This window comes from Martes martes, assembly GCF_963455335.1.
Source record: "Martes martes genome assembly, chromosome: 12".
Taxonomy (NCBI): Eukaryota; Metazoa; Chordata; class Mammalia; order Carnivora; family Mustelidae; genus Martes; species Martes martes.
Genome location: NC_137900.1, coordinates 88,279,472 through 88,302,222, shown reverse-complemented (window position 1 = coordinate 88,302,222; position 22,751 = coordinate 88,279,472). Strand labels below are relative to the sequence as shown.

Here is a 22,751-nt window from a genome sequence, read left to right as displayed (position 1 = left end):
TGGGCGTCTCTCCCGTCTGGCTGTTCTTGAGTTGTATCCTTTGTAGTAAACGGGAGAGCAAGTGAAGGGCTTTCCTAAATTCTATGAGTCATTTTAGCCAATTATTAAACCTGAGGTGGGGGGGCTGTGGGAACGCCTGACTTTATAACCAAGTGGGACAGAAGTGTGGGTGACCTGGGGACCTCATACTTGCAACTGGTGTCTGAAATGAGGGCCGTCTTACGGGGCTAACTCGGGTAGTTATGTTCTAACTGAACTGTAGGACACTTGGTCACTATCCGGAGGAAAGCGACCTATCAAGGAGGGAGCAAGTTCCCCATTCCTGCAGAAACATTCGAGCAGGGACCGATGAGCTGGGTGTGGGACTGGCCTAGATGACCTCCGAGGCAGTGAGAGATGCTGTGACGCTGTGCCAGTGTCTGGCAAGAGAATATGCAAGCCCTCCCTCCGATTCTGTCATCAATTCCAATATGTGTTTTTCCCCCACATCAACAAGCACTTCTCTGACAGTAGCTGGGGGTTCTGAAATTCAAATCTGTTCTGACACCATCTACCTGGAGACAGCCTCGGGTCCCACAGGTGAAGGGCTCATCCCACCTGTGCCTCTGACCAACTAGCTATAGATCGGAAGCTCCAATGACCCCCTCCTTGAGTTCAATTAATTTGCTAGAGTGTCTTACAGGACTCAAGAGGAACATTTTACTAACTAGATTACTGGATTAACTACTAACTAGATTCATTATAAAAGGATATAACTCAGGAAAGGAGGCCCAGGGCAAAGAATGGGGAAGGGTGTGGAGCTCCCCAAATCTCCCCATGTTCCCCAACCCAGAAGCTCTCTGCTCCCCCATCCTGTGGGTTTTTATGGAGGCTTTGATTGATTAAATCATGGATGAAATTGCGTTTTATTAACTCATTGGCCGTTGACAACTGAACTCAATCTTCAGCCCTTCTCCCCAGGGTTGGAGGTCTGGGGTGGAAAAGGAAGTTCAAACCCTCTAACTGTATGGGAGGTTTCTCTGGTGACCAGCCCCCATCCTGAGGGGTTTCCCAAAAGTCACTTCATTAACATGACAAAAGACACATTGATCACTCTCTGCACTTAGGAAATTCACAGGTTTGGGCCGCTCTGTGTCAGGAACTGGGAAAAAGACCCAATAGGCATTTATTTTAACTCATGATCTAACACGCCCTACCACAAGGAGACTCAACCTGGGCCTCCTATTAATCCTAAAAATTCATTTTCAAGAACAACACCAGCAGCTGTTTGGTGGCCACGCACAGAGGGACACACAGTAGGTCGCTACCCTGTGAAATCACACGACAGAGAGCCCCCGCAATGTCACACAGTGAAATGATCTGCCACAGATGGTAACACCATTATCCTGACTGTGTGGAAAGAAAGCGAGGCAAATCCGACACTGTCTTCCACGGAACAGTAAGAGTAAGAAGTGACTGAGCCACCTTGAACTAGGCAATGCTTCTTAGAAACGACACGAAAAGCATGAGCAGAAAAAAGAAAAGCGAGGTAGATGAGACATCATTACATTTAAAAACGTCTGTGCTTCAAAGGACACAATCAAGGGAAGTGAAAAAGCAATCGGCAGAATGGGGGAGAATTTTTGCAAATCATGGATCTGATGAGGGTCTAGGATCCGTACTGTATAAAGAACACTTAAAATGCAATAACAAAAGGAGAAATAACCCAGTAATGAAATTACTTTGCAATCTGTCTCTTCATGCGCCTGAAAATTTTAAGCAGCTACAAATACGGTGCCTTCTAGTGCATGGATGGCTTTAACGGACTCCGAGCAAGCTGGCTTGGTTTCCCTCTGAGTCTCACGCGCACTCGGGTCTTTTATCAGGGTGTACATTAACACTGGCCGCAGGCTTTTAGTGGAAGACCATCAATATAAAACAGAGCCACCGTGCTCCAGCCAAGCACGCACGCTCCGTGGCTCTGGTAGAAACAAAATTGAAAACAGCGTTTGAGCCTTGATATCGTCTTTCCCAGAGAGGCAATCTGAGACAGGACTGGGTTTTGGACACAACAGACCACAGTGATTTGTGAAATCAATAACTCCACCGCATGGTTTCAGAGACGTTAAGTGAACTGCCCACGGTCACCGTGCTGGTGAGTTGTAGACTCACCATCTGAACCCAGGTGGCCTGACTCTAGAGCCACGCCTGCCCATGATCATCCAGAGGTGAGTTCTAATCCCTGACCGGGTCCAGAACATGTTCTTTGGGATGGGGCAGGGCCAGGGGACACAGCTGGGTGAGGAGAGTTCGGGGATCCTAGGACCACGTTTAGGTCTTTCTTAGGAAGCGTGGCTCTCCTCCTGCCGCCAGTTCCAGCAGGGGGCAGAACTTCGCTTACATGGCGTAGAGAAGTCTAGCACACTTTGCTCGGTTCAGGCTGGGCTAAAGGTTTACAAAAATTCGGGGAGCACAAAGATGTCTGGAAGCAGGGCAACCTCTGGGGCCCCTGGCACTTAAGGTTCTCAAAGTAGAAACTCAGCACAGGGGCTACTAGCTTTCTGAGCACTGGAAAATGAGGCCTCAGTGTTTCTGCTCCTGGCTTAGCTCCTGGCACACAGCGGGCTGCCCGAGTCTGTGGTGCTAAGACCATCTCATTTCAGGAGCTGGGCCATTTGGGGAGGGCTGTTTCCAAGCTTCAGAAGCAAATTCCCCAGGGAGTTCCTTCTTCTGTGTGGCTCAGTTGACATCACTGTGGACGAGAAGTACGTGGGCACCTCTTCAGGAGTCCGGCCTAAGATGGCACAGCCTCCCTGCACCTCACAGAGCAATGGCAAAGGTCCCATGTCTGCATATGGGAAGTGAAGGCCAAAGCTGAAGATGAGAAATGACTTCCAAATGCTGTGGACTTTCAAGTTAAACCCATAGCCCTTCCTCAGGAATCTGATCAAGGAGGTGGTCGGGAAAGCAAGGCTGGCAATATGGCAGTGGTTATGTTAATAAACCCACCATTGTCACTTCCTGTTGTCACTTCCCGACTGCTAACAATATGGCGGGCACAGAGCTGACCGCTTTACAAGCTTGGCTCACTGACTCCTTCTAATAATCCTGAGACACTATCCATCTCATAGATGAAGACACCGAGGCTCAGAAAGGCTGGGCTACTTGCCCAGGATCCTATAGCTAGGAGATGGGGGAGCGAAAACTTGAACCCAGGCCTGTCTGACTCCAAAGCTGGGGCAGGGGTGCTAAAGCACTCTGACGGCCTACCTCCCAGGGAGGTAGGTAACAGAGATGGAAAACACCAGGCCTCACACCACACTCCACAGTTTGGGGGGTAGACCTCAAGGGGCAGGATGGGCAGTGGAAGTCTGAAGAAGAAACACAAGCAAGTTGAATCCCTGCGGCCGGCAGCAGGGAAGACCAGGAGACCCCTGAAAGAGGGCTTGGGCCCAAGGATGGTGGGCAGACACCTTTCCTGGAATCTTCCCTGGCTAAAGATGACATTTGGTAATTATAGTATCTTTTGCATCTCTCTCTTGGACCCTGTGTTGCTTGTAGGGCGATGCTGAGCTAAGCAGCTTGGCAGAGGGGGAGAGCTGGGCTTTTGGGACCCCCCACAAAGGGTGACCCGGCTGTGAATTCTTCTTTGGTCCCACGGCTGGTGGACCACCTTTATTATAGGTCTTTGAAAGGGTACCCCCACTCACCCTATTAATAGCACCTTCCATACAGAGAACAATGACATTTTCCCTTCATGTCTGCTTCCGGTGAGGCTCTGAAGAGCTCCACTGAGCCCTTCCCAGCCTGCACTTAGGCAAGTCTTGTGCAGTAATGAGCATCACCAACTGTTCAGTGCTGTAACCCAGGTGCTATAATCATGTGCTCGGTGACAACAGAGCAGGGTGGGGTGGAGGCTGGTAGGGGGGCTTCCTTACCTCATCTGAAGAGCCATTTTCCACTCTGAATCTTCCAGCCCTTTGGATGGCGCCATCAGCATCACTGGAAATAAGCTAGGGGACAAGAGAGCCATCAGTTAGGGAGCTGGGTCGCCATGGGCAAAGCCTGTTCTGTCTGTCTGTATCTGTCCTACGTCAGCCAAATCCAACGACAGCTGGAGGGCCCAGCCCAGAAGCTGATGGGTCTTTCCAAAGCTCGGTCCGCCAAGCCCTCACACGGCTGGTCTCCACAGTCTTCAGGAAACTGCAGAGTGACGGCCCCTAACCCGCGAGAGCAGCAAAACAAGAGCACCAAATCTGCATGTGAACGTTTTCAATAAAATCTAAATGTGAACCTATTCCAATCCTGAGAAATGACAAAGCGATGCTCCCTGGAAAAACAATCTTAATACGCGTCACACGTGGACAAGGGCAGCTCACAGATGGCAAAACCGAAAGCCAAGTCTCAAGTTTAGCCGTCTTCACGGGAAAGCCTGCAAAACAATTAATGGCTGGCACGAGCTCAAGGCTCTACTAACGTCACAGAAAGCTCTTGTGCTTCATTCAGTTTTAAATGGTCTCCAAAAGGCCAATTAGCCCCTTCCAAGGCAGGCAGGCTCTATCTGAGCTCCGGCAACACGATGCTTGCAAATAGACAGTCTTCAAGGAGCTCACTGGTAGGATGAGATGAGGGAGAGCAGGACTCATGCATCAGTCCTAAAATTACTGACTCGAGATTTAACTTATTCTCTCCCAAATCTCCTAGATTTCTCAGTAGCAACTTGGGAAAATGACATGTCTTTTTTTAACCTTTAAATCTGCCCACAATTTGTAGCCAAGATCTGCCAAGCATTTCCATTTCCCAGACTCATTCAAATGCGCTTGCCCTGGGGGAAGACATTTCCTACCTCTCTAACTCAAGACTTACCTGGTAAAAAAGATAACACGATTTCTTAAGAAAGATGATTATCTCCTATTTTCACTCGTGGTAAGAGATACGGAAGTGTGAAAATGGAAAAACCACGGGGAAACTCTACAAACCTTCCCAAGGAAAATTATTTGCAAAAGGCAGATAAATCTTTTTCATGATAAATATAGAAATAATAGTATGTAATATTTATTGAGCGCTTCTAGAAGCCGTGCACCGTTCTGGTCTTCACAAACATTCTCTCATTTAACTTGCAAAATAGCAGCACGGGTGGGTACCATCATTGTTCTCATTTACCAATAAGGAAACTGAGGCAGAGGAAGGTAAAATAGTCAGCCATGGTCATATCCTAGTTAGTACCTGGGAGGCCTGGGATGTGAACACAGGCAGCCAGACTTCAGAAACCCATCACCCTCACCTAACCACTGTCCCACCTAACTGTCCTCTGAGGAATGTCCATGAAAAGGCCCAGGTTTTCAACCTAAATTTTATCCTGCAAAATCATTTCTAAAAACAAATAAAAATATTGTTATGTATATGTTTAGCTGTTTATGGCATCAGATTATTACATAGTTAGTAAACCAAAGATGAGCAACAGAGGCTGTGTGGTAAAGAATTTAGCCCCACCCCGGAGAGCTCTGGCCTTTGCCCTTGGCTCCTGAGAGGTCACCTCCAAGCCCTGGGAATGTCCTGCAGGAGTGTCTGTTTACCGGGGTCTTTGAGCCACACAGGAGAAACACCTGATCTGTGGGCGAGGGGTACTCTGGGTTACACGGTATCAGATCTGGATACGAAGACTCAGGTGAGCTGTCCCAGTGCATATACTGTCACACGTCACTGACAGGAGGGGTCAGTGCTATCCGTGAGCCCACTGGGAGAGGACAACTGGGAAGCTCTGCATTTGGAACTCCCCTAGCCTCTGTTCTATGCGTCCGTTCCCTTGGCTGATCTTAATCTGTATCTTTTTGCCGTAATAAAGCATAAGTGAGCCTAACAGCTTTCACTATAATCTGTGAGTCTCCTTCTAGCAAATTATTGAACCTGAGAGCGGCCCTGGGGAACCCCATACTCTACAGTCAATGTCAGAAGTGAGGTCTGGTGGACGGTTTCCTAGTTTAGAGAGGCCAATTCTCAAGTACAAGAACAAGATGAATGAGGGTCTCCTGGGGTCATTGCCATTATCATGGGGGAAGCACAGAGGACTCAGTGTCGGTTTCCTCTTTGCTTGTGAGCTTCTACTCATTGTCTGTTAAAATATTAAAATACAGGTTATAGCAAATAGGTTTCAAGTCAAGTGTTCTTGGCGTAGGCTGCCTCAAGGGCTTTGGGAGAAGTGTTCTGAGGTCCCATCTAGAGAGAAAAGAGAACTGCCATCAATTATACACCTGACACAGGTGTATAATGCCTGAATTAGAGGCTGGTGGATACATTATAGCTAGTTTCAACCAGGACTCAAAGGCCTGGGAGGAGAGCTGGCAGTCATTCACTGATTCACTCATTCATTCACTGAACAAAAATAAAATCTCCACCGCTACATTCCAGACACTGCCGGGCAGAGGCAATAAAGCCCTTTCCTGTGGTGAGACTAGAACAAGAAGTTAATTGCTTCTTTTGCTTCAAAGGTGCAAGAAGCAGAAAAGAAGAACACGGTTAATGATCTGATGGTTGGAAGGAATTTGGCTCCCTCTGATCTGAAGCCCATAGGCACGGAACTGGGCTTCAGGCTGACATGTTTGACCCTCACACCTTTACCATCTCTGCCACCACCGTCTGCACCCATGTCACTGTCACCCAGATGACTGCACCTGCCTCCTACACCAGGCTGAGCAAGCACCCATTCACCATCTCCGACCCAATCCGCATACCGCCGGGCAATTTCGGCAAACTACAGATTCGACTGTCCCATAGTCCCACGTCTGTCCTTCCCACCAGGGGCCCAGAGTGCAGGGGACTCCCTTGTTCGGAAGGCGCTCTCCCATCTTCCCCTAAAGAACTCCTCCTCCACGTTCACTGCCCTCTCTACTGCAGGGGACTTCGGCGACCTCAGGGCTCCTGGGAGCTGTGATTTACGTTTCTTTGTGTGACTACGGGACTCATGGGGTGCTCCCCTGCGACCCAATGATAAGCCCCACGGAGACCCTGATGGCTTGTTTTTCTCACCACCACACCCCCAGACTGAAGGACCCTGTCCGACACGGTATAGATGTCCACTACATGCTTACCGAATAAGAAATCTGTGACTAAATCAAGGCTTAATTCCTACCAAAATGACCAAAGGAATATGAAACTGGGGGTAAGATCTACACAGCCCTGGAAACCAGAGGTTCATGACTCACGCAAGAAACTTCAAGGACATCCTGCCGGGTCTACCGTGCAGGAACGACCGGCGAGTCACCACGTGCAAGGGCAAGCCGGGCTGCTGGTAACGGAATCAGACCCAGCACATCCGGCTAACACCCCGGGCGACTGCCAACAGGGCCTGCCTGAGGTGAGCGTGGGGGTTAGGGCCGGAGCGGGGCAGGGGACTCGCCGGTCATGCTGGCAGAGTGACCTGGTGCCAGCTGGCTGAATGGCAGTCCCGGGGCTCCCCGTGACAGCCGGTTCGGGCAGCTGGCTAGCACCAGGCACCACACTGGCTGCCGCCCGCAGAGGACTAGCACACCAGCCGATGTGAGAGGAGACAGTGCTCCGGTGAACTTGGGGATGAGAAGAATAACAACACAGAAAAAAAATCCTTTTAATGCAGAAGAGAAGCTGTTTCTGTTGGTAATTTTCTATTATTCCTCATACCTGTGATCTGGCCAATTATAGCTACAGAAAATTGAAACTCTCCCCTTTGTTGGAAGATTTGACTCAGGAATGAAATAATGTCTACTAGCACCTATCTGAACGTCCAATACCACATAATCTAGAAGCCCCGTGCCCCAGTCCTGCCAGTGTGGTATGGAGTTCCGGCTGCCATCTTCTACGGGGATGGAATGCCCTGGACACATGGCCAGACCCGTTTCCCTTAAGGCGGCTGTTTGATTTAATTCTCTCCCCTTGAAGGTGGGTCCAAGTCCTGGGTGGCATGTGGCGAGCGAGGCCCTTCAGGTGGGGAAGGTGCCTCAACTTTTCCTCTAGGAGATATCAAAAATGCAGTGCACAACTCCCAAGGAAAGGAAGGGCAAGAAATCAATAAAAGATCAGAGCAGAAATTATAGATTCAAAAAGACAGTACAATCAATAAACATGTCCAAGAAATCACCAGCAAGTCTGATTTTAAAAAGCGAAGGACAAACACGAACACAGAGTGATAATAAGGAAAACATACCTACTAAGAAGAAAGTGGTTTTTTTAAAGCATGACAACGCTTCTTGAGACGGTGCAAGCGTTATCAGAACGTTCCACAAAATGGATATTTTCCAGGAAAATACACATAATGAAAACTGGCTTCCGAAGAGAAAGAAACCTGAAGTACCAGTAACTGCTTGTAGAACTAGGGCGGTAGTGAGAACGAGGCCGCACAGAGGGGGCCCTGATGGGGCTGGTGGGTGGGGGTGGGGGGACGCCCCCAAGGAGGCAAGGGCCCCATCCCCAGAGGACAGCCCGCTCACTCACAGGGAGGCAGCCGAGGAGTGTTCCCTCAAAGAAGAGAGCAGCAGAATCCTTTTTGCATTTGTTTTGATGCAGAAGTGCACAGACAGGGTGTTCACATAAGCATCACATCAGTAATACTAAGAAAAGAGGGCAGGGTTTGTCTTTTCTTTTCCTTCCTCTTGTCTGACCTCTCTGATTCAGTCACACACCAAAGGAAGGGTGGGGCTGAGGAAGATGGTTGGAGAGAGAGAGAAAGAACAGAGGAGACGAAACAAATGATCATTTGACCCGTGAGGGATTCCTTCAGAGTTCCCCCACTGTTGGGGGCCGCGGCCATGAGGCCCATTTAAATTTCATGTTACTGGGGTGCCTGGGTGGCTCGGTGGGTTAAGCCTCTGCCTTCGGCTCAGGTCATGATCTCAGAGACCTGGGATCGAGCCCCGCATCGGGCTCTCTGCTCAGCAGGAAGGCTGCTCCCCACCCCACGCCTGCCTCTCTGCCTACTTGTGATCTCTATCTCTCTCTCTCTGTGTCAATAAATAAATAAATAAATAAATAAATAAATAAATAAATTTTACGTTACTTACAATAAAATTTAAAAACCCCACTCAGTTCCTCGGTAGCACTACTGACATGCAGGTGCTCGATGCTGTCATGTGGCTACTCGGCAGGACAGTACAAATCCCAAATTTCCAGTCACAGAAAGTGCGGTCGGGTAGAACTGAGAGAGGCTGGACGTGGAGGCGGTGCTGGGCGACTGTGATCAAACTGGTTTCTGCTGAGAGTTAGTTAAATACACTATAAACGGTGGAAATTCATGGTAATTTCGCATCTTGAGTAGAGGTGTTGGTCCAAACTCAGCCAAAGTGTAAATGGATTCATTTAACACTAAGCTGTGTTCAATGCATCAGATGTTTTATTTCTGGAAAAAGTACTATCCAAGCAATTATATCCAGTTGTATGATTTAACAAATTAATTTAAAAGAAGAAACAGGAAGCATAAAATGTTATTCATTAACTACTGTAAATAAGAGTATTGTTCATTAAATATTATCAGCAATTAAGTGAGAATATTTCCTAAGTTAATATGAATACGTAATTTTTTTTTTTAAAAAAGGCTCTTTCTCTTTCTACTTAATTGCTTTGTTTCTTTGGGTTGGTGTCTTTTTCCTTTCTAAAGCAGTGCTAGGATTCCCTGTGACCTCTGTTACGAGGCACTCTGCAGAGGTCACAGTAAGGTACATAAATCACAGAAACAGTAGTTTAACCTGGAAAAAAAGAATCTCAAAAAGTTAATATAAAACACATCTTAGAAAAATTATATTTCGAATTTCTACACCCTCCCTTCCCCATCTCCTTTCTTTACAACGAGTGGTTCTGAGTGTGGATTTTGGCACCCAATTGTTTAGGTTCAAATTTCAGTTCTATACTTAGTAGTCATGTGACCCTGGGCAAATCACTTAATTTTTCCTCCTAAATTTTGCCTTTTTTTGTCTCTAAAATAGGGACAATGATTGTAGCCACTTCCAGGCTCATGGAGAACATTCAATAATATAAAATATGTAATGAGCCTAGAACAGTGCCTGGACATAGGGACTACTCAAAAAATGTCATGACAACATACCCGAATACTAGTAACAAAAAGATGAATATAAAATGCTCTGATTATTAGACTTAGTATGATTGAACTTTTTTTAAAAAAGATTTTATTTATTTATTTGATAGACAGAGATTACAAGTAGTCAGAGAGGCAGGCAGGGAGAGAGAAGGAAGCAGGCTCCCCACTGAGCAGAGAGCCTGATGCGGGGCTCGATCCCAGGAACCTGAGGCAGAGGCTTTAACCCACTGAGCCACCCAGGCGCCCCTGATTGAACTTTTTAATGTTGAATTTAAATGCTTGGAAGCTCTGCTTAAACATTTGTCTCTCTAGCAAACGTTCACGAGAACCTATTTTTCAGGGCCTGTACTAACTGCTGGACTTAGAAAGACAAATGCAGCTTGATGGTTGCCCTCGAGGAGCCGGAGCCTGGTGGGAGAGAAACAAACATATAAACAGATAAATCACCGCACAATCTGGTTAAACGCCGTAACAGTAGCAAGAACCGGGTGCTGGGGGAGGTCAGAGGCTGAAGAGACAAACTCTGCCGGGGGCAGCGGGGGACGTGGAGAAGCTTCCATTGCTGTAATGAAATTTATTCTGGAAGGTATACAGGGCCTTTGAGAAATGATTTCCAACAGAAGATTTTTTTTTTTTTAAACCACAAATACGAGTTCAGAAGACCCATCTGAGGCTGTCTGTGCAAATCACGGACACACATACACCCACCCAGACACACACACCTGACTTCGAAGGCACTACTCAGATGGAATAAAAGAAAGTATAAATGTTTCCATTCAAAACAATTGTTGAATCGGTATTTCGCACGCCTGAAATGAATATAACACTGTGTGTTAACCATGTTTCAGGAAAAAGAAAGGAAAAAAAAAATGGCGCAGAGCTGGGGTCGATGGGCCTAAAGCTGGGCAGAACAAGCCATCCTTTTACTGGAGATGCGCCTCCTGGGCCCGTGTCCTGGTCCCTCCTGGTGCACTGCCGCTGCCTGCAGGAGAGGCAAGGAGTGGGGTGGGCACTGGAGACGCTCTTTTCCTCCCTCTCTTCCCCTGATCCTGCTCTGCTTGTGCCAAGGGCCAGGGAAAAGCCTCGTGGGTTGGGGCACTAGAGCATCCGGGTTGGTCAGGAGGTCCTCCCGCCGGGATGGCGGATGTTGACTGAAGGAAAACCACCGAGGCCTCAGATCCGGGCTCAGACTCTTTAGTGTCATCATCCTCCCTGGCGACCATCCTCGGTAAACACAGCGTCTGTCACAGCGATTCACCTGCTGTCTTGAGCTCTCGGGCTCTGCTTTCTCAAATCCGATGACCTCACTTACTTCATGGCTTTGTCGCCCATATGCGCTCCCCCGCACCGGCAGAGCTCGGTTGTCACAGAACTGGCTTGTGACCCACTTTGGCGTTTTAGGGCTAGGTTCGGGCTGGGGCCTGTGGTGGGTTACGTCAATGCTGCATTTCCCAACACATGGGTCTCCTGTCCTGCCGACCTGTCCTCGTGCCCCGTGCCTCAAGCCCCAGCCTCAACCCCCTGCTTGCTACCAAAGACATTCCCTGTCTTTTCCTTCTGTGTTCAAAGATGAGACTAGGCCGGCAGCAGGCTCAGGCTACTTGACCCTGGCTAGACCGTCACGACCAGTCCCGAATTCCTTCTTCTCTTCCTTTCTCATGTTCCATTACGTCTCCCACCTTGGCCCTGGCTTGTCAGTCACACAGATACACCCTTTCTTCAGAGAGATGATGGCCTCGCCACCTGTTTCACTGAGAAGCGTGAGGCCCGTCAGTTTGAGTGCCGTCCTTGACCCTCCACCTCAAAGCCTCTCTGTTTTGGTTTCCTCATTAAAATAACATCTGACTGTCAGTCCCTGACGCTCAGCTTCCCCATAAAATACCTGTGAGGATTCAGCACAAGACAGCTCATGAGTCCAAAGGAAGACTGCCCATCCTCTGGCCAAGATTTCAGGACATTTTCTACTTACTCTAGGGCCGATGGAGAAGAATGGAGAAACACATTTGGTCACTGACTTTGTTGCCTGACACAGAACAATTCTGCGGTCAGCCCAGGAAGCTGGAGGGCATTTTAACTGTCCCACCGTGGTCTCATCTTGGCTGAGAGACGTTGGATCTATATGAAGAATGACAATAAGATACCGGGAGTCATCCTTACATGGTACGGGTGCCGCATTTTGAGGTAGCTGCCGCCATATTGGAACTCCAGATAGGGAGAAAGACGGGAGGAGTCCTGGAACAGGGCTTCCCAGGGAACACATATGGTTTTGCCATGATGCCCAAGGGCGATGGGGGCGGGGAAAAATTCAGTCTCATGATCAACTCCATTGTATTCTTTAATCCACACAGATACCATTTTCTCAAGCTTGGGTAAAGAGTTGAGCATCCATTACTTCCATCCTCCTCTTCCAACCAGACTGCTATCCGTCCCCCTCTCCCCACCCCCAGCCCCTGCTGTACACACAAATTCTGGAGCCACCACTGGTTCAGAGCAGCCAAAGCCAAGTGTGGAGAACATCCTATCTCCCTCCAGCAGAGCTTACAAGATAAACACCAGCTAGACACTCGACATTGATCAGGGAGCTCTGCACAACCGCTGGCCATTCAGCTCGTCAGCTCAGAGAACCTATGGCACCCAAAAGGACAATGAGAGCTGATGGCCAGTCATATATTCTGTCTGCTGAAAGATACAAGGTCCAAACAGCTCTTTGTTTTTATTTGAAGATTTTGTTAAAAACAAAACAAAGCAAAACAACCCAACATGGGAGCTATGAAAAAAAATTTGCCACAGATGGTCTTGGAAACTAGAAAGGAAAGCATACCACGTTTTTACTCTGAAACCAAAATAAAATTTCCGAAAAGTAGTTGTTGTCCTCAGTAAGACAGAAGACATGATCTTTGCATCAGGTGTATAAAGTTTTGGGAAAGGGTTAAAAAAAAGAGGACCAAAAAACGCAAATGCAGGATTAACATCCCTGTTGATGGTAAGCAAAATGTTCATTGTAGAAAACAGCAACAGTAAATATACTCTTTATTAAGAGGCTTCCCCACGATGAAAAGGAACTAAATGAAATGAAAACAATGAGAGAGAAAAGACAGTTATAAAGGACAGAAAAAGACCTTTCTTACTGTTTGTGTGTAGGGGGAAATGAACAATAATCAAAGACATAGCAGAAGACAATATTCATCCCTGACATAAGACAGAGACTAAGGGGCGCCTGGGTGGCTCAGTTGGTTAAGCAGCTGCCTACGGCTCAGGTCACGATCCCCGGATCCTGGGATCAAGTTCCGCATGGGCTCCTTGCTTGGTGGGGAGTCTGCTTCTCCCCCTGTCTGCCTCTCCCCCTGCTTGTGCATGCTCTCTTACTCTCTCTCTCTCTGACAAATAAATAAATAAAAATCTTAAAAAAAAAAAAAAAAGACCAGAGACTAAGAATCAAAGAAATGCAATGTTTTAGGCAAAATTAACGAAAAGAGAAACACACAGGAAGTTTCAGGAAACTTTAAAAGAGTGAAGAAGATCTGAGAAAAAACCAGGCAGGAAATGTCATCAAGAAAGAAAATAAACTCCCCTGGGCTTCAAGCTAACCACACTCGGTTGAATGGTGTCCCCACAAATTTACGTCTGTCTGGAATCTCAGAACATGCCCTTATTTGCAAAGAGGGTAGGATATGATGCAGGTCATATGATATGATTGAGTAAGTTAAGATGAGGTCATACTAGATTTGGGTGGGACTGAAATCCAATGGCTGGTGTCTTCACAAGAGACAAGAGAGGGGGGTGCAGACCCCGAGATGCAGGAAGAAGGCCTTGGAATGAGCCCAGAATGAGCCGGCTACAAGCTCGAAGGATGGCCAGGACTGCAGGCAGCAGGAAGAAGCAAGGAAGGATTTTTCCCTAGAACCTTCTGAGAAGTAGCATCGCCTGCGGTCACGTTGATTTTGGACTTCCAGGCTCCAGAACTGAGAAAGAACCCATTTCTGTTGTTCTAAGCCGTCCCGTTTGCGGCCATTTGTGACTGCAGGCCTATGAACTGAATATAGTATCGGATCAGAATTTGTACAGTTTTAAGAGAAAAAGGTGATCATTTGGAAGCTTTAAAACCAGCCAAGTTATTCTTGTGGAAGCCATTACTCCGGAGTCTCAGATCTGTAATGATTGAGAACAGATACCTTCACTTGCTGCCTAAAAACTTCCCCGGAACTCCAGGACAAGGACCTTGCGGGATTGGTTCTGGAGGTCACAGCCAATGGCATCAGATACAAGGGAGAAAGGCATTTGGATGGGAGGAGGAAAAAGTTGTTTGTGGAAGAGCACCTACATCTTCAGAAAGATTAAACTTTGTTTTTTTTTTTTTTTTTTTTAAAGATTTATTTATCAGAGAGAGCGAGAGAGTGAGAGTGAGCACAGGCAGACAGAGTGAGAAGCAGGCTCCCTGCCGAGCAAGAAGCCCGATGTGGGACTCGATCCCAGGACGCTGGGACCATGACCTGAGCCGAAGGCAGCTGCTTAACCAACTGAGCCACCCAGGCGTCCCTAAACTTTGTTTTAACGTAAGGATATCAATAAAATACACAAACCCACTTTGTATATAAATTTAATTTCTAAGGGAACATACAGTAAATCTTAACAGTGATTACCTCTAGGTGGTAGGATTACAGATTAATTTAATTTTCTGGTGCTTTTCAGTATATTTCAAATTTTCTATGATGAACATGCATTCCCTTTATAATCAGAGAAGTATATTTAGAAGTGTGCTGGCATGCACACTCATGCACACACACACACAAAGACTGGGAAGCAATATAAAAAAATCTAAGAAGAAAAAAATTTATCAGACACTAGATTTTTAGCAAAACCGATCTTTAAGCTAGTACGTGCACCTCTGGCCGTGAGCTAATGCCATTGGAGACGCGACCACAGTGAAAGAACCATGAGGCCTGCCGTCTAGAAAAGGTGAAATGCCCACAACTAATCACAGTGTATACACAACAGGTACCATAGAGAAAGGCAAGGGAATTGGGGTTCTTTTTTAAATTCTTTTGAGAGAGCGAGTGAGAGAGTGAGAGGTGGAGGTGGCGGGCTGGGGGGGGTGCGAAAGGCAGAGGCAGAGGGGAGATGGAGAGGGGAGAGGGAGAATCCTAGGCAGGCTCCACACAGAGCTCGATCTCATGACCCTGAGATCATGACCTGAGCCGAAATCAAGAGTCAGACACTTAACTGACTGAGCCACCCAGGCGCCCCAAGAAACGGAGGGTTCTAACAGGTGAAAGATGACTTTCCCATAGGGGAATCAGGTAAGGCTGCTTGGAAAAGAGACACCTATTTCAAGAAGGTATTTCAGAAGGAAAGAGAGCCATAAAGAGGCCCCAGGGGCCTGGGTAATGGTGGGTAAAGGCCTGTTGGGATGGATCACAGGCCATATAAGCAAAGGTTCCAAAGACAGGCTGGAGAGAGGCTGTGTGAAAGCCTTAAATGTCAGGCTAAACAGTTTCTTGCTTTATTCCATAAACAAGGGAGAGATGCTGAAGGTTGTTTGTTTGAAAGCATCAAGATGACGTTGACAGAGCTGAGTATTTGGGAAAGAACTCTTTATGGCATTACGGAAATCAAAGCCCCCAGACTCAGGTTAATTACAGCTGAGCATTCTGACAACCTGGATGTAATCTTATCAAAACTGGTGGAATGGAAGCTTCGAGATGTCAGGGAGACAAGACGAAGTGCCAGAAGCTCAGGGAAGGAGGAAATGACATAAATGTCACACTAAGAAGGGAGTACACAGAAGCAAACATTCCTGCTCTTTTCTTTTTCCTGTCTCCTTAACAGATCAAATGAAAACCATGTAAAGACCTTAAAGTCCCTTCCATTATGGAAGCTTGTAAAAACTGTATACCATTCAGCCTACCCCAGACATAATGAATCAGGGCCTGAAGTTTAAACAAACTCCTCAAGTGACTTTTATGAACAATAAAGTTTGAAGGGCATTGGAAGAGGCCGTCACACAGCAAGATAACAGAACTTCTTGGTAAACAGAACCTACTGGGATAAGCTGGGGGGACAAGCTCTACCCTGAACAAGTTACTAATCTCTCTGAACTTTAGTTATCTCTCTAGTAAAATGGGGGTAGTAATACCTCATCAGGTAGGTGTGGAATTTGAGTTAGTATACACACATGCACACATATATATTACCATGCACATATATACACACATACACATACACGCGTATGTGTGTATCTATCTCCCCACCTCTCAAAAGGCTATCTGGCATTGTATGTGCCCATCCCTGTGAATAGAGAGCAATCTAGCCATGAAATCTGTCTAGGGCATAAATCCAACAGGGTTTGCTAGGAGACTGGATGTGGGGTATGGGAGATTTCCTGGTTTCTGGAATTCACAACTGAAAAGAAGGTAGCGCCATTCCCTCAGTGGTTTGGGGTCGGGAAGAGGGACGACCTGAGTTCAGTTCGGGGCACGCTGAGGTTCAGCCGCCCACAGGTTTTCCCAGGAGAGACATCTAGTGGGCACCCAGGCAGATGGTTCTAGAGATCTGGGAAGAATACAAGGACATGTGAGTCACCGTCTGAAGGCAGTAACTGAAGCCACAGGGTAGGAGAGATCACCAAGAAGGAGCATGTAGCATGAGCAGAGTGTCTGAGACGGAACCCTGAGGAGCCTCAAAATGTGAGGACTGGGCAGAAGAGAGGGAATCCGTAAAGAAACCGAGGGGGCAGAGCAGGGAGCCAAGGCACAAACCCCAGAGAAGGCGTTCACCGGGCCCGTGCTGTGGACTGGGCCTGGAAGATGACGATTAGGAGCGGATTTGCTAGTGATGAGGTCTCTGTGACCTTGGCAAGAGCAGGCTCGTGAAGAAGAAGAGGAAGCATCCAAAGGAGAAATTCAGAAGGGAAATTGTGGAACTATCCCAGGGATCAAAAACAGACTTCAGAGAGTGGCTGAAAGGTGCTCTCAGAGTAATTAAAAAGTCTTCCCATCTCTCGAGCAAATGCGGTTTGAGATTATATTTTGAAAGACTGCGCCACAGCGATAACTACAGTAGACCGATTAAAAAGCCGAGGCCAAAAAGCATACAATCCTTTTCTTACACATAAAGGAAACCAAAGTCACTGCTTTAATGAAATGGGTAAGATAGCTCCATATAAAAATGAGAATATTAGCTGGGGCTCAAGCGTAACAGTGGGGTGCGAAACCGGAAGCCCTCGGTGGTCAGTCAGCCGTGGCGGCCATGCTGGACCCGGGGTGTGACTTGCCCTACCCTCACCTGGTGGGGAAAGCAGGGGAAGCCAGCTGTAGAAGCCACCACGGATGCTCCTGTCTCTTACGAAGATGGTGAAAAGCTGCTCCAGCCAGTGAGATGGGTGTGTACCTGAAGAAAGCCAGGACTTGACCTGAGACAGGGCGGGGCTGGAAGGCCAGGGCCTCAGCTGAGGGACACTGGGAGGTGCCCTCGGTGACACCTCAAACACTCTCCCTCCTGCCGCCCTGGGGGAGGTCTCCCAACCCGCAGGGGGCAGTGAGCGAGTTAAAAGGGCTCGACTGGCTTCTGAGGGCCTAAAAAAGAGCTCTCAGTGTTCAGAGCCCCCATGGTGAAAGGCTGGAAGACAGACCAGATTCCTTTTCAGCATTAACAGCACCGAGAGAAGTAAAAGAGTGATTTTCAAATGAGAGAGAGAGAGAGAGTGTATGCGTGTATGTGGTTGTTGGATCCCACAGTTCTGACGGTGGACCTGCCTAAACTCAGAAGTAAGCACAGGTTCTTAAAAAGCCTTTTCAAAACAATGAAAATATTTTCTCTTCAGGAGAACAGCATACAAAGGTATACAGCGTGATATGCTTTTTTTTTTTTTAAAGATTTTATTTATTTATCTGACAGACAGAGATCACCAGTAGGCAGAAAGTGAGAGGAAGAGAAGCAGGCTCCCTGCTGAGCAGAGAGCCCAATGCGGGGCTCGATCCCAGGACCCTGAGATCATGACCTGAGCCGAAGGTAGAGGCTTTAACCCACTGAGCCACCCAGGCACCCCTAACGTGATATACTTTTGAGCAAGTTAAAGATGTACTTTTGCGACAATGGATAGTACACACTGCTGAGCCCAGTCTGACCGGAAGCTGAGGGGGTGGGTGCAGGGCAGGGGTCGCTCTGGCACAAGATGGGAGAGGTGAAGGACATTACCCAAGAGGCACCAAGAGAGGGTGTGTGTGAGACGCATATGAGAAATGTCCCTCCTGGGCATATGAAAAACCACAATCAAGGCAGAAAACTTGATTTCCTGTGAAGAATTTACCAAGTAAACAATCTGTTAACAATTTGTGTCTCTGGTTATATAAAAAATAAACAGTTACACACTGGCCAGAATTTGAAAGTATTTTTATAGTACACCAGAGTACTACTACACGCCACTGCTTGAAGACCATTGGAGTCAGTGAACAAAGACCCGGGAGGCCGATAGAAGGTGTAGGAGCCAGAGATGGGCAGCTGAGCTGGGGTCCCCGCGGCAGCAGGGAGACCACGCAGCCTGTGGGGAGGGACATGGCAGCACAGGGATGGGAGGCCACCAGGAAAAGCATGAGCAACCCTGGACCCGCAGAAGGTTGGGAATAGAGTGTCTCCAGTTCTAACAGTTACTGCTGTTGTTTTAAACTCCACACCCAATGTGGGGCTTGAACTCATGACCCCAAGATCAAGAGTTTCATGCTCTACTGACTGAGCCAGCGGGGCGGCCCCTCTGTTCTAGTTTTGAAACTAGAGATCATGCTGGTGCTAAGGAAGCAGCTGTTCCCAAGACTCTTGTGTGGAAAAATTTAGAGCACTTTTTTGTACTCTTATTACAGTTTATGTCTACTTTTTTTTTTTTAAAGATTTTATTTATTTATTTGACAGAGAGAGAGATCACAAGTAGGCAGAGAGGCAGGTAGAGAGATAGAGGAGGAAGCAGGTTCCCTGCTGAGCAGAGAGCCCGATGCGGGGCTTGATCTCAGGACCCTGAGACCATGACCTGAGCCGAAGGCAGAGGCTTAACCCACTGAGCCACCCAGGCGCCCCTGTCTACCTTATTTTAAAGAAATGTTTAAAGCACCTTACCAAAATATCTTTTTTTTGAGAGAGAGAGAAAGTGTGTATGTGTGTGTGCGCTCATGTGAGTGGGGGTGGGCAGAGGAAGAGGGAGAGAATCCCAAGCACGCTCCAGAGTCCAGCATGGAGCCCAGGGGAGGGGGGAGGGGGGCGGGCTTGGTCCCATGACCCTGAGATCTTGACTTGAGCGGAAATCAAGAGTTGGACACTTAACTGATTGAGACACACAGGTGCCCCTTTCTGAAACATATTTTATTCAAAGGACAAAATTAGATATAGAGCAAGTTCAGAACAAGGGCAAATTAGGTGTGAGTAAATCAGGTGAAAATTAGAGAATCAGATTAGGATGTATGCTATAAAGTCCTTTAAGGTAGTTAGAGGCAAGGCCAAAAACAGGGCTTCGAGCTTCCTGGAGGACAACACAAAGAGGAAAAAATCCAGGTTCTTTACAGGCTCCCTACTACCTGTAAGATTAACAACAAACCATCTTCACGGAGGAAGCATCATACTTTTTGGTCCTGAGCAAAACTTTCCTCATAGGTCCTCTTAAAAGTGAGACTTCGTGGCACACTGAGAAAAGTCCTCAAGAGCATTCTGTAAGAGCCATACCGTCTAGCTCCGTGTGGCCCTCTTCCACTCTGTCCATCAGGGCAAGTTGAAGGCGTAAGGTCAAGGTGCAGACCAAGAGAAGCAAGTCTAAGAGAGGCCAAGGACAGCAGGCCAAGTGTTTGTAGCGATCTTATGGCTGAGATTAATCCAGGAATTAAATTTAGACCACTTACGGTATGGATGTCTCTTGGGATAATTCTTTATCAACATTCTTCTCAAAATCAAGCTTGTTAAGATGTGGCCAGAAGAGAGTTGAAATTAGACATTTGAGCTGAAACCTAAGGCAGAGCCTCTCTGTGCTGCTGATTAAGGGCAGAAGAGTTTGCTCCGACAATCAAGTTCACTTCTTTAGAAACCCAGCCTTTCAGCAGCGGGGGCTGTAAGAGCTTGGGCTCAGAGACTGAGAGATGAGGCCCTGGGGCTCCTGGAGCCCACGGGAGACCTGGGTTGGAATGTCACTTTCACCCCTCACTGGCTGTGGGACCTCTCTGAGATCATCAGTTAAATGGGGAGCCATTCAATCCCCACAAATGTCTCCTGAACCCCCACAACGTGCAGCATAATCAGATAATACCTGCTGCACAGGTGTTTGGGAAGGTCGGACAGGTAAATGCTCCTTAAAGCATTTAGCTCAGGGACCGGCACGTAGCCAACATTCAGTAAACATTAAAACTAGTGACAGCAGTAACAAAATAATGATCACAGTCAAAGATTTCTGGCTCCATTATCATACATAAATAATTTCAGGAGGAAGGTCTAAGATTCTACATCATAGAAGATGGTGGCAAGAATTTTAAATTTTAGCCTGGGAAAGGTTCAAAGTCACCCACAAAGATACCAAAAATATCCGAAAAAGCCCCCACACTTTTAAACCGCATTAACTTACTGGTAAATGCTCTGAGATAAACATGTCTGGAGCTACCTCGCTGAGTCAAGCTGCTATTTAAGACTTAGATATGAGCCAGGTCCATTTTGAAGAAACATCTGCCGAAATGATGATTTTAGCTGTAGAATGTCGCAGTCCTGATGTTCGGATGTTCCTGAGGGAAATCTGCTGGTACCTTCACTAATGTCTCAATTTGGAAATACTACATGGAATATAATTTTTCCCATAAAATGCCTATGAAAACAAAAAGCCTCCTCAACCCCGAATAGAGAACAAAGCTGCACTGTGTCAGGGATGTTGGACGGGCCGCTAAATCACTCATTAGCCAAGAATCATCTTTCTGTACAACAGTCCCACAGGCATCATTCAAATTCGTGCCGGAGCAAAAATACCAATCACTACATATCAGCCGGCAGGAGTCCTCAACAGTCGAAACCTCACATGTGAAAATCTGCAGATGACACCAAGTCCACCACGAACCGTTCTTTTGAGGGTAATTAGGCAGCACAGATATCCTTTGAGACCACCATGAGTTCATCATAGCAAAACCATGCCGTCCTTACAGGGAAGCATTTTTATGTTCCTTTCCTAGACAGCAGGGGAGCATGCAAATCATCCAAATGCGGGCTTGAGGGATGAAGGTACAGGCTTAAAAAGGATTGGACAATGTTTATCTGGACTTGAAACTGCCTTCCAGACTGTGGCACCCCCCAGAAGTATCAAGACGGAGGGTTATAGGAGAATCAGCAGCGGGGCTGGGAGGGAGAGAGCTGTGCCCACATCATTCATCATTCATAACATACCAGTTTCGTATCCATTTAGTCAAAGGCCAAGAAAAGATCAATAAAAGCTACCAACAATCTTTGGTTTTCCTGACAGATTTCCATATGAAGTGATGAAGAATGGTCAATGGTGTAATGGCTATGCCTTGCCGAGAATCCTGCCGCGAGAGACCAGACTTCCATTTCTCAAGAAGAAAAATGGCATGTGTTTTGGATGGAATGCACTGCAAGCTAATGAAGCCAATTATACTGGGGGAGGGGGTCCAGGAGGCTCGTTATTCCTTTCTTGTATTTCTAGTTGATGGGTTAGGCTACTTTCTAATTTCAACGAAATCGAACCATTCATTCATTTGACCGATATTTACTAAGTAATGAACACTAAGCATTGTGCTTGGTGCTAGGGACACAGTGGTAACTAAAGAGCCATGACTCCTATTTTTAGGGGGTTTATAATCTGCACCCTTGTTTATGGGATTGAAAAATGTGTCAAGAACAAAGGTCCACTGGCAGAAGAGGAAATTTTCACCAGGTGCTTTTAGTTTGAGCTTTTAATATCTAGCATACAAGGCAATGTGAGAGAGGCATTTGGGATGTCATATTATTTGAAACTTAATTTTGTCTATAACCTTTTGAGAGGAGCTGCCCCATCCCCAAACTGTGCCGAGGAGATGGGTCTAGGTTATACCACGTGACCCCACTCCCTGAATACAACAGTGTGAATCAGGGATAGACACATGAACTAGAGGAAGCTATCCCTGACATTCTACTTGGAATTTGAAATTGGACCCAAGAGTGAACAGACTGTGGTGGGCAGTGGAGCTATAAGACAAAGGGAACTGGGGGGGCTGGAAGTCAATTTCGTGATAAACAACATTTAATAAGAACTCAGAATGTGCCAGGCCCTGTGCCAGGGCCTAGACATACAAATATGAACAAGACAGACGTGGTTCCACCCTCATCTCTGGGGGATGAGAGAGTAGTTAGTAAACAAATACGTGAAATAAATAGAGCGTGCTAAACACTGTTAAGCAAAGAAATAGGAGGCCGAGTATAGAACAGCATGGAGAGAAGGACCACTTGAGGTAGGTGGGTTGGGGAGGCCTCTCTGAGAAGGTGACATTGAAGCTGAGACCGGCCATGAAAAGTGAGGGGAAGCCCGTTCCAGGCAGAAGAAGAGTAAGTGCAAAGGCTCTGGGACAGGGAAGAACTCTTGTGTTCTCGGGACCAAAACAAGGCCAAATGTGTGAAGCACAGTGAGACAGTGGCATGAGGGCGGGTGGAGAGGTGGGCAGAACCGGGATCACACAGGTTCTTATAGGGCTTGGTAAAGGGTCTGGAT

General features: G+C 47.2%; 1 protein-coding gene across 2 annotated transcripts in view; it reads right to left on the bottom strand.

Moving 5' to 3' along the window:
- Nucleotides 1-22,751, bottom strand: part of GARNL3 (GTPase activating Rap/RanGAP domain like 3) — a 143,111-nt gene that overhangs the window by 77,243 nt on the left and 43,117 nt on the right. For both annotated transcript variants that reach the window (XM_080819379.1, XM_080819378.1), the window contains exon 4: nt 3,918-3,992. In XM_080819379.1, coding sequence (XP_080675505.1) covers nt 3,918-3,992 — 75 coding nt within the window. The remainder of the gene's footprint in view (nt 1-3,917; nt 3,993-22,751) is intronic.